The sequence below is a fragment of the Euprymna scolopes genome, chromosome 29 (genome assembly GCF_053919585.1).
Source record: "Euprymna scolopes isolate OS-2025 chromosome 29, ASM5391958v1, whole genome shotgun sequence".
Taxonomy (NCBI): Eukaryota; Metazoa; Mollusca; class Cephalopoda; order Sepiida; family Sepiolidae; genus Euprymna; species Euprymna scolopes.
Genome location: NC_136510.1, coordinates 76864248 through 76886339, shown reverse-complemented (window position 1 = coordinate 76886339; position 22092 = coordinate 76864248). Strand labels below are relative to the sequence as shown.

The 22092-nt window shown below is 32.7% G+C and overlaps 1 protein-coding gene across 1 annotated transcript in view; it reads left to right on the top strand.

Annotated features, from left to right (window-relative positions):
- Positions 1-244: 244 nt before the first annotated feature.
- LOC145252728 (adenosine kinase-like) overlaps positions 245-22092 on the top strand; it is a 134489-nt gene continuing 112641 nt past the window's right edge. The window contains exon 1 of the mRNA XM_080112582.1: positions 245-565. Coding sequence (XP_079968708.1) covers positions 558-565 — 8 coding nt within the window. The 5' untranslated portion in view covers positions 245-557. The remainder of the gene's footprint in view (positions 566-22092) is intronic.

Below are 22092 nucleotides of genomic sequence, written 5' to 3'. Positions count from 1 at the left end.
TTATAATTATCAAATAAGTATTTTTGTAAAATAATTAAAAAAAATCCAAAATTGGAGCAAAATTGTTTAAAAGGCCAAACTACCAAAAAACAAAAGAAAACAAAACCCCGCCAAATTTCATAAATTTGGTCGTAAAAAGACATATCTGGCAACCCTGGCCAGATGGAATTAAAACATCATTTCGTTTTAAACTTTAAAGTTTGTATCTTGTCACGTGACAACCAATCGACCTGATGATTGGTTCGATTCAGCCTCGCTAGGTTAAAAACATGAACGGGTTAAATAATGTAATGGGTACAAAGGGTAACTTAGCTCTATCTTAAAGCTCCTAAAACTGTAATGCAGATATAATTCGTCGATCAGAGGTAGTTTAAGTCATCTTGATATCCTTTAAAAGAAAAATTAAACATTTGTCGTGGCCGTTCCTGCAATCTTTTTAAGGTATAATTCGATGTGTTACACCGGTTATATTTTAAATGGAATCGTCCAAATCGTATAAATAGCGCCGGTTGCAATAACTTCATTCTTTTTGTCAAAACACTTCAACGTACAACACCATGGTCAGGTACGACGACCTTCTTTAAGTATTTATTATTTCACTTCGAAAAAAAAGTTAATGTTTTGTGTTTTTAGGTATTTTATCTGTTGATTTAGTATTTTATTAAAAAAATATATTGCATGCTTTTTCTATTATATAATTAAATGACAATCCTATGTGTGTATATGTTGTAACAGTAACACAGTCGTGGACGACATGAATGAATAAATTAGTTTTTAGTTTTATTTATTCTAAATTCAATAATAAACTTTGGTACTTTTGCAGTTTATGGACCATGTTATTTATTTATTTTTTTTTTTTGGGGGGGGGTATTGATTTTAGATATTTTTTTTTTGTTAAATCTTTAATGACTTTATTTGCGTCACGCTATGTATATTTTGAGAATGTACTGAACGTAATATTATCCTAAATTATGTAAGATACTAAAGCTATTTGGCGTTGCCCGGAAATTTTTATCATAGCATTTCTGCAGAATACGAACCATGCTAATTTTTTAGATAGGATTTTCAAGTTTAAATTCGGGTTTTACAGTATCGTTTGTTTATTAAATTGTTAGGTAAAATTACAGAATCTTTTAAAGTCCTTTTTTCCCGTGTTAAGAATGGATTTCTAAGTAACGTTATTTCAGCACAATCCATATTCTTCATAAGTACCATTTTAATTTATCTCCCCCCCCCTCCAAACGATCTCTTATTTTGTACTAGCGGGAGAGGGGGTGACGCCCGGTCTTACCTGATCGTAAACTACGCTTAAATATATATTAATTCATGTAGCTTTTGTATTTTACAGACCAAATTCTCTATTGAATATTATATTGCATTTAATATATAGCAATAATTTTAAAAGGAAAAAAAAAAAAAACTTGGGTGCAATCGGCTAGAATCGAAACCAAAACATTTAGTGCTCGAGACACATTCCCAACCGTTTGAGCTATCGACGGATGAACGATTTAAAATTGAACCACTTAAAGCTTTGAATGAATTTGCGCACGCGGAAAAGTAATAGAAATATGTCGGCTAGTTGAAATGAGTTTGTATTTCAGCTTGTCTGTTATTCATCCATCCAAACAAATATTTTATTTTACTCGTTTAGTGTTATCATAACACTAAACGAGTAAAATAAAATATAAATAAAATATTGGTCACATAACACTGTTATGTGACCAGTAGTTTAAGAGTTTATCGGTTAAATATTTTCACACACACACACACACACACACAAATAATATATTACTGAATTATATATTCGGCTTACGGATCGTATTGTACTATTTTCTTATTAGATAAGATTTTCAAATTGTGTTCAATTTTCACGCTATCTTATCTATTGTTTGGTACGGCATACTTGTTTATTTACTAGTAATTATTACTGTATTAATTTGTTAATAATTTTGTTTCCGCTGTATTTTTAGTTTTTGTTTGAGTTGGTAAATTTAAACCACCCTTAAAAAACGAGATTTAACTTTTGTTGAGGCGAATTGGGCATTTATGTATTAGAACAACAAACCAAAAATGGTTGCCAAGAAACAGAACTGTAACAAATGTTACCAAAGGCAAGATAAATGACTTCTACCTAGCTGGATAAGTTTTTAGTGTCTTAACATATTTAAGTATTTTTGGTACTTAAGCACTTGTGTTACCGTGTTTAAATAATTTGTAATTATTCTGCACGTTCACCTAACAATTTAATAAAAAAATATATAGTAAAACTTGAATTTAACTTGAAAATACCATTAAAAAATAGCACAGTAACATAAGTGCATAAAGCACCGTGTTTTTTTAGGTTTGAAACGCAAGTATTTTCGAGCGCTTAAGCTAAAACGACAAAATGGTGGACATGATGAGGCTGCCATCTTCAGTCTCGATAATCACTCCAAATCCGAAAATAAAACAAAATACTGATAAAAACCCACTCAATATATATCGCGGAGAGCGTTTATTGAGTTTGGAACACTTTAAAATTAGTTTAAAAACTTTGGTATTTTTTTACGACCTGCCCCCAGCAGCGCAGTAGAAACACCCCCAACCACCCTATGTTAAAAACGGCTTCCGGAATAAACACCTCCTCAACCTCACTATGTTAAGAACGGCTTTCGAGGTTGGGGGTCCGTTCTTAACATGGGGAGGTTGGAGTGGGGTAAGTCGTAAAAATTTACCAAAGCTTATTCAGGTTGGTAGAAGAATAACTTATCTTGCCTTTGGTAACCATTATTATGTATTTGTTTATTGACTTTTTTACTATAGGCAACAAAAAGAAACATGCCTCAAGTTGCGTAAAATTAAAAAACAATAACAACAAAAGTCTTTAACGTTTATTTAAAAAATTTTTTTATTTGTTCTGCTTAATTTTTATGTCGTGTTTAACTTGATGACTCTATTTGGTCAATGTCAAGTTTCTTTCCAACTCCTCAAAAAACTTTAAAATGACGACTTTTAAAGGTTTTCGGTGGTGCTGAAAACGAATATCACATAAATTTGGGGCAGATGAGTAGTTTTCATGATATGAAGAAATCACTTTTTTTATATAAATTTAACATAAATGAGCACCCTCTTTATAACCACCTAGTAATTTATTCATATCATAAAACAAATTTGACTGATATTCGTTTTCAGCACCCTCGAAAACCGGCGCTGTTTTTTTACAAAGAGATTCGTTCATTCTTTTATAATTTAGGACGCTAATTATGCTGTCAGTAAGTCTACACGAGCGGTTTACAAAAATATACTTTTTTTTGTATTCAATTATAGAACGTGTGTAGTTTTTAACGGGTGCTTTGCTTCTGTAGTTTAATTAACCATTTTTCGGTAAGTAACGTGCCGATATTAACCAAGCAGAAGAATCGTTTAATATTTCACAAAAATTGTTTACATTAGGGGGCGATGGAGGGGCGGGTAGTGTTGTGGCGGACGCGGCCGCCACAACAGTCACAACACCACCCGCCCCTCCATCGCCCCCTAATGTAAACAGAATTTTTGTGAAATATTAAACTGCAGAAGCACCTGTTAACAACTATACAAGTTCTATAATGAAAAAAAAAAAAGAACGAAAAACAAAACTATACTTTTGTAAACTTACTAACAGCATAATTAGCGTCCTAAATTATGAGATGAAAAAATGAACGAATTTCTTAGTAAAACAAACAGCGCTGATTTTCGGGGGTACTGAAAACGAATATCAGTTAAATTTGTTTATGGTATGAGAAATTACTAGGTGGCCAGAAAGCGGGTGCTCATTTTAGGTTAAATTTAATGACCTCCCACTTTTGGAAAAAAGTAATTTCTTCATATTATGAAAACTACTTATCTGCCCCAAATTTAAATGTGATATTCGTTTTCATCACCACCGAAAACCTATAAAAGTCGTCATTTTAAAGTTTTTTGAGGAGTTGGAAAGAAACTTGACATTGACCAAATATTTATTTTCTGAAAGTTTTGAATATTTTAACTGAAAAATGCTAAGTAGATAAACCGTTATTTCTCACATGCATATTATTGAAATGAATAATTATAAACTCAGGGAAAAAATCATTCGACAGAAAAAAATGGAGTATATTGAAGTGGTTTAGCTAAAGAATTTATCGATTTATGTTAAAAAAAAAAAAAAAAAAAAATCGTGAAATACAACAAAAGTAATATTTGCATGAATTTGTTCGGGTCATCAATTTGCTCTGTCACAGCTTGAAGAAATCGACAAAAGTAATCAATGATTTTAAAAATTGAATTAACTACTTACTCGAAAGTGAAAAAAAAAAAAATACATGAATATTTTTTAATTTAGAAAATCGGTTTTTTTTCCTATTTCAGTCATGTAAATTATTTAGAGTACAATAGGTTTCGCCATTACTCGCATGCAATTTATATTTTATTTGAACTGTATTCGTGCATGCATCATGTAATGTCTGAAAAACATTGGTTACTACCAATGCCTTCACGCGAAACGCTGAAATTAATTTTTATAAACAAATTGTGAATGAGGCTAGTAAGGAAGAATAACTAAAGTTGATAAAAATATTATAATTAGAAAATGATTTGGCACTTCTGCATGATAGTGACATTAACAACAGAGACGAGTTATCGACCCCTGTTCTTCGAAAGAGAACTGACATCTAGCGGCCATTTATGTGAACCTCAAATATAAACAAGTGTTTATGATAACGCGAAAATATATAGCGAAATAAATGGCACAAAAATATATGAAAATCGGAACATGTATTAAATAAAAAATGTATCAAAATATAATTTTAATCTATTGATATAATTTCTTTTCAATGAGTGATTTTTTTGTATCAAAATATAATTTTAGCTTGTCAGTGTAGCAAAATAGAATTTTAAAAACATGAAACGTTATAAAGGTTTAAGAATATTTTTTTTACAGAAAGATTTTTTTTTGTACCACAGTAAGATAATATAAGCATATCAAAATTTAAAAACATGAAACATTTATAGAGGTTTAATGTTTTTTTAAATTTTTTTTAGTTTTTTTTGTTCACGGTAAGATTGTATACATATATCAAAATATAATTTTTATTTGTCAATGTGGCAAAATAGAATTTTAAAAACATGGAACATTTATAGAGGTTTAAAATATTTTTTTTTGTACAGAAAGATTGTAAAAATGTAGCAAAATATTTTTGCATGCACTTTTAGAAAAGGAAGAGTTATCCTTGTTCTTTGGTTGACAAGTGACATCTGCCGAATATTCTTGAAACTAAAAATACATACATTCGCCTTATGTCACTGTCATGCAGAAGTGCCAATGGTTTAAGCTTGAAAGAAATGCCAAAACATCCAGCTCACTTTAATAATATACGTGACTGAAATAGGAATTAACTTATAAAATCTGTGATACTGACGATCACTGTGTGTATAATTTTTGTTTTTAGTCCCCCGACAAAAGGAGGGTGGATCTGTAAATTCACCCTTGTCCGTTTGTCTGTCCGCACTTTTCTCAATAACGACGCCTTGGAATTTTTGGAAATTTTGCACAAACATTAAACATGATATGAGTAAAAAAGTAACAGAACGGATTTTCCGAGAAAACTTTGGTTACCTTCACTAGGGGTGCCTTTCGAGTTAAAATGGATAAAATTGACAATTTTGTGCTTATTAAAAAAAAATTGATGCCTTGGATTTTTATAAAACTTTCTGAAAAGTTGTAACTAACTGATTTGTATTTAATTTTGTTTTATACTTCATGATAACTCTTGGGTGTGCTCCAGGGGTTCTTATAGGGCTAATAATTTTTTGAGACTATTTTACCATTTTTGTCCAAAGTTTTCTGTGTATGTCTATTCAGCAGTTTTGCATGGTGCCGAATTCAAATTTAAATTGGGGATTTTGGGGGCTAAATGCAAAGGGGGGGGGAATGATGGACTTAGTCATTTCTTTTTTTGCATGGTGCAGAACTCAAATTTACATATGTTAAAGCCTAAAACTACACCGTTTGTTCATTTTCACCAGGATTTGATGTCCCCTGGGAACTTTCGGGGCTAAATGGGTGGGGGCAAATGCTGAACGTGATCATTTTTTATACCGCGTTCATTGTGCACTCACGGGGGACCATGCATGCTTCACTTTTTTTCTTTTTTTTTTTTACATTGACAAGTCGAGGTTTTGGTCTGTATGACCTACTCAAAGCAAATTAATAATTGAATAACCCCCAAATGTGTACCAGTGCTATTGAATCGGATGTATACCAAACTTATTACCTAGTAATAAACCAAAACATCCTGTAATATATAACCTATCTTACTCTTTATAAAGTGATTTTTATTTATTTTTTTTTCCTTTATTAAGCCATGGTCATAAAACCATTAGCAATAGACAAAGGTTACTAAGCTAATTAGGAATGCATACATTTTAGGAATATAACAATAGAACTCCAAAAATGTGACAGTGATGCGTGTTCATTCACACAATTCTGAGGCAGCACGTTCAGGACTGCAAAAAGGAGATCGCCAGTAAATCTTTGAGCAAACACCAGTGTGATTAGCAGAGGGTCTAATGTGAATGTATATCGTCGCAAGTTTGGTCTGTTCAGCTGTATCACAGGATGGTATTTAAGCATTGCAGTGGTTCAAGAACCATGAAATAATCTGTAGGCAACAGAAGCAGCTGTTACATTCCAGAGAGTTGACACCAGATCTAATCCAAGCAAATCATATACTCCAGAGGGAACAGGGTTGCAGCAGGGAATATGTAGTATATATCTGATGGCACGATGCTGTAGATGCTAAAGAGAATCGAAGAACAACCTGCCACATCTGGCGAGCACTAGGGACCCGTATTCCAAGTGGGGACGAATCATTACCTTATGAAGCCTAGTCAGCAAATGTCATTCATGACAAATTTGGTAAATTGGAATCCGCAACACATAAAACTCCTTATTAAACTTGTTGGTTATACATGGCGTCAAACCTGAGATTGCTAGATATTATTATTCCTAGATAGTTATGACATTTCGAGAATGGTACAAATGTGTCTTAAAACCAAATCCTATGAACAGGACAGAGATATCTAGAGGACAATAGTACAACTGTTTTTGCGGGGTTGAACAGCATGTCCCAGTCCCTTGCCCACTCAGATGCAAAAATAAGCAGTGACTGCAAGTATACCGACACTATGTAAGGGTCCGGGTGTGACAGAAATTTGTGTGTTATCAGCATAAGGACTTGGGAACAGTGAAGTTGTCACAAAATGAGATGTTGCACTGTCCATTAATGTCAGCAGGTCATTGATGAAGAGTACAAACAACGTTGGTGCAATAACACTTCCCTGCGGCACTCCAGCTGAAACAGGAACTTCATCCAACAAACAGCCATTGACTAAAAGTAGCCTGCAGCCGATCAGACAAATATCTTGGATTATTTGGACTGTTTTCATTATAGATGGGTCCTCATGTACTTCTTGTCTCCCTGTTTCTACTTTTGTTTTTTTTTCTTGCTCATGTGCCCCTATTCCGAATTCGTAGCAGTGTGCTGACATTAGTGGACTTACGAAAATGGAAACAGGGAGACAAAAAAAAGTACATGAGAACCATTTTTATTTTAAAGTTTAACCTATATCAAACTGATATAAATTATTGCACAGGAAATAAAATTAAATTAAAACAAAAATCATTTTTCTTATTTCAAATTATTTAATCAAGTCCATTTATTACTTGATTACTGAATTTAAAAATTTATTTTATTTTTATATTTTAAAGTTAAATTCAATTTTTAAAAATTTTTGTTTATTAAATTGTTAGGAAATTTGCTAAAATAGCTTCAAATTTGGTAATGAAGTAAACATTGGAATTCAAAATAAGAAAAATGATTTTTGTTTTAATTTCATTATTTTTACTGTGCAATAATTTATCGGTTTGAAATAAATGGTGGACCTGAACAAGAATCACCCCCCCCCCTACATATTAGTATTCAATCAACAGTAATCCACTGAAAAAATTGCTGAAAGCTGTTCTTAACATGGGGATGTTGGGGGTGTTTATTCCGAAAGCTGTTCTGCTGGTGGGTGGGGGTGATTCTCGTTCAGATCCACTGAAATAAGTTAAACTTAAATAAAAACATTATTAATAACTTTTGGTTAAAAAAAAAAAAAAAAAAAAAAAATGTGTCCACTGATGCTGGCCCACTGCTACGAATTCAGAATAGGGGCACATGAGCAAGAAAAAAACGAAAATAGAAATGGGGAGACAACAAGTACATGAGAACCCATAGATGCTTCACAATGTTTTGGCTGATGTAGCTTCCAACCTTCTTCTAAAACTGGACTGTGACATATGCATGTTCCTCACCAATGCTAAGTCAGTACAAGAAATCATGGGGAATGCAGTAGGCTGTATGTTTGAGATTTATATTTCACCAAAGGAGAAAATCACAAAAACGTGGACGAAAGAAAGCTCCTGGAACAGTTTTTTTCATCATACAATCTTGCTGATTCGTGTCCATTCATGTAGGTTTTAGAAAATGCAAAAAATATGATTATTGTAACTGTGTGTAGAGATATATGTTCTGTTACAAGAATGTTATAATAATGATTGACGGGGGCTACTATGATAACTTTTTGACATTAAAGAAAAATTGTTTCAAATGGTGGCAATTTTTTTTCACTCTTTCATGAAATTAAAACCTATGTGATATTTACACACGCTTTGGTTTCATGCAATGAGAGCAATACAGTAGGAACAGATGTTTCCAAATCTATCCTAGTAGCCCCAATTAATGGTACTGCTCCTAACAGAAACATCCATGGTTATGGGGTGTGAGAATATTTACAAAAATTTTAAACATGATGGATTCTGGATAATGTTGTCTTGATTCAGCTTTTTTTTTTTTTTTTAGATAATTCATAAAGAGTATTTATCTATAATTAAATATTTAAATATTTTAAATTCATAAGGTCAAACTTGACTGTTTGTTCTGCTACTCATAATAATGGTTTATATGAGAAAATAATGACTCATATTTATAAATAAATATAAATCTGTTCCATTAAGTATTAAAAAAAAAAGTTCCTTTTTCTAGACTCCAGATGATGAAACCACTGTTAATCATAATTTATTAATTTTGTATGAATCAGATGATTATTGTTGGCATTTGTTTCCCAGATATCTTTCTAGTTAGAATCTTTTCTAGAAAGACATTGAGTACTTACAGGAGGGACCACGTGAATGTTGCCAACTTCCTAAGTGAAAATGTGTGTAGAATGAGCTGGATTCGAACTTGACACATTCAGGTGGTCAGTCTGTTTCATCAACCACTTAGCTATCATTGCTCCCTGATGAAACTATTTCAAGTGTTGAGGGAAAGCAAATTGCAAGTTGGGCAACCCTCACCATCTGGCATTAATTTGGAAGGAAATCCTCAAGTCCAAATAGTCAGTGGTAGATGTTTTTTTCTTTAAATCATCAGAAACGAAAATTTGTATATGAAAATTTAAATTACTGATGTAATTCTAAGATTTTTATCTAAAAATGAACATGGGGAAAAGACGTTTTTCTCATTTTTAATGGAGGATGTACGTTTTATTTATTTTTTTATTTTAAAGAACTTTGAACTCCATTTTCTTTTAAATCAACAAAAAAACAAAATAATTGAAAAATAAAAACAAGGATACTTCTGCATTTGCTGACCCGCGATTTCCACAAAATTTCTTGGGTGTGCCCAGCTGCTGACAGGAATAACTGGAAGTGGCCGACCGCGAAACGTTAAACTGCTACGAGAAAATTATAATGATAAACAGGAAAAGCATGGAAATGTAATAAAATCGCAAACATATATCTAAACCAACCCTAAACCATAACTTGTACGGTTAAAATCTTTTACTTCTTCCAATATATACAAAAGTAGTTTTTATAGATTCGTATTAGCTAAAAACAGACTGCGTTTCTTAAGAATTGAGGAACACTCGGTTGATCTTTTCCAGTTATTTCTGTCAGCTGCCGAGCGAGCCCAAAGCCAACTTTGTGGAAACCGCCGGTCGGTAAATGCAGAAGTACCAAAAAAGACTGAAACAAACCGTTGAGTTTGGTAACCCAAATATATGGATCCGATTCTGTTTCTTGCAATTTTACATTCTTTATTTCGCTATCTCTAGTTTGACCAAATTGCGCACTGACGTAAGCATTCTCATGAATTTCTTTTGGCCTAACTACTTTCATGCTGGCTCATGACAAGTTGGAAGCAGGTGTTTTGTTTGTGACATCATCGCTAGAAGATTGCTATACAGAGTTAACAAGCTCTCTGTATCCCTTCCTAGATATATTACCTTCACTATGGCTAAGGAACTCCATCTGACCCCCTTGTATGGTAACCCTCCAGAATACCAGAAGGTTATCAGGTGCTGATGGGCTGGAACTGCACAAGCAAAGGTGTTCACCTCCCTGATGGATTATACATACTTGCTTACCTGAATATATACTACATCTAGTATTTGCAAAATAGTCACCCATCTGGTACTAGCCATGCTTAACATAGCTTAACTTCAGTGATTTAATGAGAATCGGTGTATCAATGTGATTGTCAAGTATGGGAAGATTTTACATGTACATGATTATGTGGCATCGAAAGACAAGGAAACTAACACAGGACAAATTGAATAAAAATTCTGAAGTTTATATATCTTCTGTACTCTTTATAATTTTTTTTTTTTTGTATTCATATTAAAACCCCCCCTTTTTTTTTTTTTGCATTTATTAAAAAAAAAATATGACTTCGTTATATGGGTTGTAGAATTGCATTCACTAGCAAAAGATCTTATTTATTTGCATATTCTTTTAAACATTCATTTTAATTTCCTATTAGTTTTTTTCTTGGTTTTCTTATGGGATGATCATCTTTAGTTAACTATTATGTGTAATTATATTCATGCAGATATTCTACATGATTTATACTTGCATAATAAGTTTATAGTAAACACAAAACTCTTTCCATGTATATTTATGTATATATTTTTGTTTAAAAAATTTTGCCTACCAAACTCCTAGAGATTTTGGTCTAAAGACATGAAACTTCATATATAAGGTATTTGAACCTATGTGCAACCTTATATTTGGGTTTTAGTCTGGGAAAATCGATACAAAAGTTTGAAAATTAAAAATAAAATAAAAAATTTCTAGGTGAGGGTCGAACGCTGGCATTATGAATATGTATGCGTAATGTAGTATCTATTGGTTTATGTTTTAATTTTTAGCTTTACAGCAAACGTCTTCATAGCTCAGTCATTAACGACGGAGAAAAAATAAATCATAAGCTAAACATTTTGGTTTTGATTCTCAGTGGTGACATTCAAGTCTTAACTTTTTTAAATGATTACAACATATTGGGTCCAATATAATAATTACGAAATCTGCATTAATCAGAATATATTTAAGTGTTTTTTATGACCGGGCAATGCTGGGAGCCCTGCTGGTGTGTGTGTATGTATATATGTATATATATATATATATATATATATATATGCAATATTCACGACTTCCGCTCATTTGACCACTCTATATTGTCTAATATATTTGCCAGAATTTGGCATTTAATAGTTTTTAATTCCCTTCATTCCCATGGTAATTGTTTATTGGGATTGAGGTAAAGGTTTGGCAAATAGAGCAAAAAGGTGGCTCTCTGGCTGGATCCAAATCTCATGACTGGCAGAAATTGTCACCTCCTGCACTGATGGTTGCATAAGCATGAAACAGTGTTTGTAGATATAAAGAGTAATTATTGCTTAATTATACACACACAGTTGCTAATTAATTTTGTGTTTAGTGGTTTGGTTGTGTTCTTTTACAACATATTGATTCTTTTCAGATTATTTAATGTCAAATCTAGTAATTTTGGAAAAGAGATTTTATGCTTGAAGTTGTTTATCCAAAATTTTATTCCTGGTATTTAGTTTGGTTGTTTTGTTCAGAAAAATTGGTTTTGCAGAGAATGATTAAGTTTTGCAAAGGGAAAGGAAATAAACAATATTTATGTTTATCTTCAGACAGCCCGATCTGGTAATGCCATAGCAATTTAGTGGTTAATATCACGTACAATGCAATACATAGATTATGAATGTAGGAATATCGTACAAGGTTAGAAATGTGAATCATAGACTTTGAAATGCAAATCGTTTTTGCTAATAAGGTCAGCTTCATAAGTCACATGGAAGTTTGGAAGCAATAGTCTCTCAATCTGCCGACTTGGTAAATCGTGTGTAGGATGTCTGATTGAAATGTGGCTGGATATGTCCGGTGCTTGGTAGGATAGTCAACAGATCTTTTAAATATAGTTTTAAATAAAAACAATACATACATAATTGTTTAAACTAGTAAAAAAAAAAAAAAAATACAAAAATCCGAGTAGAATGACTGCTATTGTGTTTTTAGTAAAACAAAAGTCTATCGCTATAGACAAATATTGCACACCATGAACAAGTAATCTAAAATATTCATTTAGAGTTATGTCCTCTGTGTGTGAACTCTTTACTGTCTGCTTTATAATGTCTAAGAAAAATGCAATTTTATCCAGTCTTCTGTCGAAATTAGTTTTAGCTATAAATAACTTTTTCTGTGAATTTTCATAATTTTTGGATATATTACTATTTTTATGACAATTATGTAATATTGTTTTTTGCTTAAAATGACATAAAAAAAATCGATCTGTTGACTCTCTCTTAACAAGCACCAGATGACCTCTCATTCAAAAGCTTTTTGAAGGTCTTCATGTTCATCACCTATTTCTCAAAAAATAAAACAAAACAAAAAAAAGCACCGAAAGTAAAATCATGCTAACTAGCCATGTTTACTGGATTCTTCCAAAATAAACCTTGTGTGAAATATTTAACAACTAGCCTAGGTGCCTGGCGTTGCTCGGGTGTTTGTAGGTGTGTGTTGAGCAAAAAAAAAAAAAAAGTGGTAGTAGGCAGGCTTAAACCCAGACAGCGAAGGAGGAAAAGAACGTAAAAAAAAAAAAAACAAGTGACGTCTTTGCTGTTGCACCCATCGCCAGACCAGAAGTGACGTATGTTTAAATTAAGGCTAGTCAATCGAAAAGAGGGGATGACTTTCGAAAATATCGGCGATAAAAGCGACCCCCACCCCCTCCCTGTAGGAAAGTGCCCAGTTGAGGGTGAAGGAATTAATGTTTTTGACCAATTTTTCGATATTTGTTGTCCAAAGGGTCAAGCTTAAAAATGATGCCAATTTTGTGAAAATCCGTCGCCTCTTTCAAAAGTTTAAGGTATACATACATACATACATACATTTAAACAGACATGTGAGATTTATATTATAGATGTTTGTGCCTGTGGGCCAATCTATAACAAAAATGAAATAACCTAAATTTTTTATATTGAAAGACAGACTTCCAACAAAAGCAATGAATTGTCTGTAATTTCTGAGTCCACAGCTCTGTTGCCAATATTCGATTGTACCCCATCCCCTCACAATGTTATAATTGGGAGTTCCTAGTGTTGTTAAATATTAAGAGGGAGTAAAGAAAATAGTTTGAATTGTGTCAGCTCTACCTGCTTTCTTGAGGGTGTGTGTGTGCACTGACTCTGGCTCAGACCTTTTTTCTATTCAATGCACTGAGAAAGGCCATCTGTGGTTGGTAGAAATCAAATTTTAACTCTTCACTGAATTTAGAGATAAACACTTCAGTCACGTATAATCAACAAAACAAAGACCAAAGCAAATTTCCCTAAGCTTTAACATCTGTTGCCTTATATATGTATGCATATAAAATAATCAATAATAAAATGAATGTAGCTTAATCTTTTACTGCAGTTTCACAGTATTACTGATTATCGAAAGCCTATCACATTAAGATCAATTGAAATTTAGTTTCCAGTCGGATACATTTAAAGAAAAAAAAAATTATTTTTACTTTTATTTACTGCCAAACTAGGTGTAAAACATACTAGCCCAGTAGTAGTAGCTCACTTTTTTGCAACAGATTTGTCAGTATCTTCTATCTATTAAAATTGATGATACTAGTGAATGTTAGACCAACAAGGTTTTATGTGTTTGACTTTTGACTATTAACCAATCGATGGTTTGTAAAGTTTCTTGTAATCGCTAAAGGAATGAAATTTAGTATTGATAGCATTAGGTGTAACATTCCATTTATACCTCCATTCCACTTCAAACGGGAAGTCATTCTAAGAATCCAACCATCGCTTTTGATATGTCTATTCAATTTATCCACATGTCGACTCGCCTTTCATTTGGCTTCAAAGTTCTCAGAAATCAAGGGACTCCTCCCTCTAAAGCCTGGGGCTAACACTTGATCTCTATATGAGATGCACAGTTATTTGAATATTCCACTATAGTTCTTTACTTTTTACCTTCTCCAAGTGATGTTACCTCAAGTAACAGCACGAAACTGGATACTTCACCAGACTAGACAAATTCTTGTGCTGGAATCCAGTAAAACCCAGAAGATATACTATAACATATTTAAATGGTCAACTTTTTTACTAACTGAGTATTTCAGTAAAGTTCTTTATTTCTTAAACACTGAGTTAGTAAAGAGAACATTATTTCCCTCTCCCCAATTGACCATTTAAACATGTTATAGTATATCTTTTGGTTTTACTGGATTCAAAGACAAAAATTCATCTAGTCTGGTGGCGTATCCAGTCTCATGCTGTTACTTGAGGTAACATCACTTTGAAAAAATGCACCATTCCTTGTAAAAGCCAGTGTGGGTTAATCATAAAAAGGAGATCTTATTTGGGTCACGAATACTATGCGATTGAATATTTAGTCAGGGTTTACTTATAGGGAAAAGTATCTTTATGCCAGGTTGTTCTGACAAACCCCTGTACAGAGAGACCTTAGACATTCGAGGGTAGTGTCTAGTCGGCATTCAAGTTGTACATTATGTAATGTAAGATATTTTACCGTTTTTTGTTCCTTGAACAGTGGCAGAACCAAGACAATTAACAACAAAGGCTTAAAATTCAATACAAATTTTATTGATCCTTGGTTGCAAAAAAGGAATGCCCATTTTTGCCTCTGAACAAAGCTGTTATCAACCTCGGAAGGGGTTAGTCTTTATTTCTTCTACAGGAACTATATGCTGGTTCATTCTGTATTTGAACATGTTTGCAACTGCAGAAGGGGTTGACAAGTTGTCTTATGATGTAAAGGATCCAATATTTGCCAATAAAAGTGTCTTAACGAACTTGATGTGCAGTTATTTAGGCATGAAATAAGTAGATTCAAGTCTCTGACTTATAGTTATGAGCCTAATTATTTAGGCATAAGATAAGCTGTCTCAAAGAGATGAAAGTCGGAGGCTCCATGCCTCCTGCAAGGGTTGAGTTTCAGAGTAGAGTTTGGCTGCTTTAGGTGATTGGAACGGATTTCCCATGTCCGTCCGGGTCAAGATGCAATTGTCAAATTTCTGACAGTAATCAGCAAATGTACTCCTCTTGAATGTGATTGAATCAGGGAGGTTTATAAAGATTATGAATAATAAAGATCAAAGTATTGACCCCTGAGTTACACCTGCATTAATGTGATGTTATCTAGACATAAGTCTATTGAGAATGACGTAGATTTTTCTTTCAGCTACGAAAGGTCTGATTATGTTAAATTTTCATTTAGTCATATCGTACAAATTAATTTCTTAAGACCTTCATGCCAAACTTTATTAAAGGCATTGGATATGTCGAGTGCTGCACCTGCTTTATCCAATGTATAGTATATGTGTTCAGAAATGACCATTTGGATATCTGCAGTGGAACAATATTGTTTAGATCTGCTGTTGGTCAGAAAGAAGTTAGTCATTTTTTAAAAATGACTAACTCTTGTAAGATTGATTTGTGATATAAAGATTTTTGTGTAGAGTGAAACTATACTTATCTATCTATATATCTATAACAGTGAGAATGTATTTGTGATAACACTTCTCAACCTATATATTCAATGACCTTTTGATCTACAGTCTTGAAATTTGGTATTATAGGCGACTTTTTTTGACCCTGTCTAGGAGTGAGAGACTAGTGACTGATGCGGCAACAATACTCCATGCATGGCTGAACAATGGTTTTGTAGGGATACAGGATACTCTTAATTGTAGCCTTTTAGCATAGTAGAGAGAGCCTACCTTCCTTGCAGCAGACTTGGCAATTACCTCAATGTATTTGTTCTAGTTCATGTTTGTGAATGTTAAGCCTAGAAGCTTGAGGGAAGTACTTTCAAGCAGGATATCATTAGCCATGGCAGTCTGTGGTTGAGAAGATTTCTTGTAATTATTAAAAATTATTAAATTATTATTTAGCTTTGTCTTGGCAGCATTGAATGTTACCATCCACTTTCGGCCCCATTCCACTATAGACTGGAGGTCTTCCTCTTAGATACGTATTCTGTTATAGAGCGTAATGTCATCAGCAAATATATCCATTTCAGAAAATTTTATCAAGGAAGTCATTTATGAATATTGGCAATAATAAAGGTCCAAGGATTGACCTCTGTGACATACCCACATTTATATCACATTTTGATGTACGAACATCTAGAAAACCTGGATTTTTTTCTTATCTAAGAAGGATTTGATTGTTAAGTATATGTCCAGCAATATCATATGATTTGATTTTCATGAGAAAACCATTGTGCCAAACCCTGTCAAATGCCTTAGATATGTCTAGGGCTACTTCCCTAGCTTCTCCTGTCTTATCTAGTGCTTGGTATATATGTTTAGAGATTACAGTTAAGATATCTGCAGTTGCCTAAATCCATACTGTCGGTCGGATAAAAGTTTATCATCTATGAGGTGGTGGACTAGTGCTTGATTGATTAAGGACTCAAAGATTTTAACGAAGAGAGGAAGGAGGCTAGTGGGGTAATAATTGAGTGGATCAGTTCTTTTGCCAGAATTCTTGTAAACTGGTACAACAGAAGCAATTTTCAAGCAGTCAGGAAAGCAAGATTCATTAAGGCATTTCTTGAAAAGCTTGGAGAGAACTGGAGCAACCTCAGCAGAGTATTTTTCTTGTAGTATAGCAGGGATAAGATCGAGCCCACATACATGCCTTTGAGGTGTCTAGACTTTTTATCGCATCACGAACAAGGGAAGGGGTAATTTTCCGATTATTGAGTTTGGCTACTGTCCGAAAAGAAAATTTGGGAAGGGGGTAGCATGCTAGGTCTAAAGTGGAGTTGAAGGGAAAAGATTTGCCTTTTCAGTTGTTGTACAGGCAACCTCAAGGTTGTTGGATAGTGGGGGAATTGTTGATTGTCCATTATTTACTACATTGTTATAAATTTTCCAGAAATTGCGAGTTCCTAATTTCTGTGACTCAATGCATTTTCTGGTGATTTGAGAATACCCTCTTTTGGCTATTTCTCTCTTACAATTATTTCTAGCTTCTACAAACTTTTGCCTATTTGTATTAGACTTATATCGGATAAGTCTTCGGACTACATGTTGACTTTGAACAACACCAGCTGCACAATAGAGATGGACCATCGTGGAAAGTATGGTTTGGTAAAATACTTTCGTGTGGGAAGAATTCTCTCAATCATACACTTAACTAATTTGCGTACTTGGAGTAGTATGCAAGTATGCAAATTAGTTAATTGTATGATTGCGATTGTTATATAGTAGCAATTCTAAGCTAGTGTGAATTTTGACAAGGGTCACACTGAGTACATAATAACCCAGATCTGCAAAACAGAATTATTCCTAGGATTGAGTAAAAGATGGCTGACCTATAAGATCAAAGCTAAAATGAATGAGATGACTAATGATGTCATGTTCTTCAAGCTAAGGGAAACAAAGGTCTTTAAATCAATTTATGGGGGCCGTGTGAAGAAGACATTAAACGATGCGCGTCTGCCATGGATAATGCAAGGCATTAATAGAAAACTTTGATAATCTAAGTGCAAAATGTTATCTCAATGTCTCATTTTTGTTAAGACGTTAACTAAATAATTAGTTAAGTCAATTCTCCAAAATAAAACCTTTAAGAACTCTTGAGGAACTTCTCTTTCTGTTCTCTTTCTCTATGAAAAGAAGTGAAGTCTCGAAAAAAATAAAAATAAATGACTAAACAAAGTGAGAAAAAAAGAGACCTACATATAAATTCGCCCGCTTCTACATTTAAAAACAGTTTTGTTATTGAAAATATTACACGATTACATGTGTATAATCAGTTTATAACAAAATCTTGTTCTATTGTGATCTTTTAAATCAATGTTTTATTGCGTGTTAGTACTAGAAAATGGTTATACTGATATTTAGTTGAATGTCTGTTTTACATGCTGACATGTTGGATGGTTTTTAGAAATGCACTTTATTAACCCATCTTTGGCTAGTTTTTTTTTTATTTACCCCTCTTTTTCTCTAATTCACTTTTATCAATTCCTCCTTGAACTGAGCCTTCTATCTCAATTATTTTACATCTGTTAACCCAAGAACTCTTATACTTTCAACATGGCCATACCATCAAAGTCTCCGATTTTGCACTCATCTTCTTGTACTGTCTAGATTTTAATCTTCCTCTGAAATAATCAGATCTAAGCCTGGGTATTTATCTCTTGCCCATGGCAAGATGTGACACAAGCATCAGAAAGTGGGATTGAAGAGCCAACTTTCCAGAGAAGGAGCACTCTAGCTTGCAAGAAAATGCCTTAGCAGCCCTATCAGCATTCCCTGGTAGAAGGTGCCTCAGGCGATTTGCAATAAACTAACCACTTTTTCAAAAAAGAGAAGGCAACACTGCACAGGACCAGCAAAATATTGAAGTCAACAGGGGAAAGGGTTATTTCCGAAATGGCATAGACTCTGCTGATTTTGGCGCTGAGGGGCGAGGGGAAGTCCATGGCTGACGCCCAACAGCAAATCCGTCTTTAAGATTCATATTACATATCCATCGTATCATTCTCATATCGGTTCTCTTCATGTAATGGATATTGTGAGTTTTATAATTAAGTGAATTTGGTTACATTTTGAAGGATTGGAATAGAAAAAAAGCGTTTCTGTAAACAATTCTATTTGTAAAATCTGTGATACCCACGTGAAATAAATTGCTAGTTACACGAGATTATTGCATAGGAAACGTTCGCTTGCTTGACAAGTTAATTGACATGAAAACCTGGTCATTACACACAAAAAAAGGTGATCATTAGAGAATAATTAACAAATCGGGGGTGAGAGAGGGGGGGGGTGAGAGTTAGGGTTTGGGTTTTATTTAGAAGAATGAACCATTTCCTAACACAAAACAAATTGTGTTGGAGTGTGGGAGGTGAAGGTTGGGCCAGTTGAGAAATAATGAAGGTGTTAAATAGACAAGTAATTGGAAAGTTGTTCTGCAATAACAGACTTTTTTGATTTGGTGTTAATTCCTGTGGATTTAATAGTAACGATCACAAATAAAACAAAAACAAATAAAAGCTGTTTTAAGTACAGGGTTGTAACGATAGTAATGTCCAACTGTGTAAGGCTCAAAGCAATAACAAAAGGAAGAGGTACTTTGATTGAAGCATCGTGTTATAGGCTGCCTGGCATTGCTTGAATATATTTTAATTCATGCAGATTACATACTTATTATAGAGACAATTCTCTATCGATTATTATATTGAACCTAATATATTGTAATGAAATCAAAACTAAAAGAATATGTATATAGGACTTGAATGCCATCAGCTAGAATCGAAACCATAACATACAACTCTCTACCCTCATTCCTTAGTCTCTGATATATATATATATATATATATATTATAAGGTTGGTGCAAAAATAATGTTGCTTTTTGATGTTCAACTATATAAAAAAAAAAACATTATTTTTACACCAACCTAATATGTTCACCTGTCATCCCTTTTTTAAAAGATGGAATAACCTGATCGTTGAAGACAAGATACAAGCAAGGTCTACAGAGTTATATATATTAGTGGTGGGACGATTTCAAGATTTCAATATTTTACAGATTATGATTCTTTTAAATTTCTAAATATAGAATTGCTTTTTGAAGGTGTTAATGCAAAAACCATAGAAAATGTGCATATAATTTCTCAAACATGGAAATACACTTATGGAGATGATCTATAGATTTTAGCTTAAAATCAATAAATATTTATCATTTCATCATTAATATGAGCCATGGAAAATCAAGTCTTAACGAAAAATAAACAAATGAAAACGAATAAAATCATTTTTGGTATTGGAAAATAGGCACAAATTTTTCCTATTCTGATGCCCCAAAAAGTATTGATTTTTTTTTTTTTTCATTATTCATCCCAATACTAATATATATATATATATATATATATATATATATATATATATATATATTCCCTAAATAAGTAGATAATTATTTTTGAATTTATTGATTCTTAACCTATACTATAACCTTTAAATAGACATGCATATTATTTATTATTTTTCCATCGATTCAATATGGAATCCAAATGGTTTTGATGCTTTTATTTGATTGTTAATTTGGTTTCAACTCACTTCTCCCTACTTGTGCTGATGAAGAGACTATAAATAAATTTAATATCGTCTCTGAAATGAGTGTACACAATTCTATACTGTTATTGTTTTGAATTCTTGAAGCATATGTAAATTGTCAACCTAACACTGATGATTGCATGAAACATTAGTGTCTGCAGGTATAAAGAATAATTATTTCATTATAATTATCAAGCCTGTTTAAGAATACTTAAAGATGGACACTGTTTGCGGAATTATAACAAAAGCAGTTAACTAGCATTTATGTAATATTCACAACTTAAGCTCGTGCAAACATTCTAGATTATCAAATGAATCTGCCTAAATTCAGCATTTAATCTGTGGCAATTGTTTGATGGCCCTGAGGTATTGGTTTGGCAAACAGTTGGTTTTAATCTTATGATCGGCAAGAATTGTCACCTCTACACTAATGATTGCGTAAGCATGAAAAACCAGTGTCTGTACGTATAAATGAATGATTATATATATATATATATATATAATATATATATATATATATATATATATATATATAGTAAAACTGGTAATTTGTAAAAACCTGAAGAATGCTCTATACTATTGCAGAGCAAATGTTTTATTTTTTATCTTATTTTTATTTATTTTTTTATTTTTATTTTATTTTATTTTTTTTTTTGTTACCGTTTTATCTGTTTGGTAATACAGATAAAACGGTAATAAAAAAAATAAAACATATCCTACAGTGAAGATTCTATAAGCATGAAACATTAGTATTTGTAAGTATAAAGAATTATATATATATTTATATATATCCTACAGTGAAGATGGTCCTGGTTATGACCTTAAACTATATCCAATGGTGAGGCCCCAGCTTGCGGGCTTTGGGGAGTGTGGAGCCACCCTTTAATTGCCATTGCTCCCAGGTCCACTCTGACCCGGAGTGGTAGTACCTGTTAGGGTCCCAAGTATGGGTTAAATAGCAACCGACTTGAAAACAACAAATATATTCTATTAAAATATTTTTCTCCCGAATCTTTTGATTTGGCAATAAATAACCCGAAAAGGGTTGATATGCCATAAAACAAAAACAACAAACCAACCTACAGTGAAGATTACATAAGCATGGAACATTAGTATCTGTAGGTATAAAGAATTATGTGTGTATGTGTGTGTGTGTGTATATATATATATATATATATATATATATATATATATATGTGAGTGTATACATACATATATATATATATATATATATAGATGTGTGTGTGTGTGTGTATATATAGATGTGTATGTGTGTGTGTATATATAGTGTGTGTATGTGTGTATATAGATGTGTGTATATATATATAGATGTGTGTGTATGTGTGTGTATATATATATAGATGTGTGTGTATGTGTGTGTATATATATATAGATGTGTGTGTATGTGTGTGTATATATAGATGTGTGTGTATGTGTGTATATATATAGATGTGTATGTGTGTATATAAAGAGTCCTAATCCTTCTTAAGTGAGCAATATTTTATATATTTAGTACCTACAAATACTAGTGTTTCATGCTTTTGTAATTTTTTAAAAAGAAGGATTAGGGCCCTTTTTTTTTTTTTTTTTTTT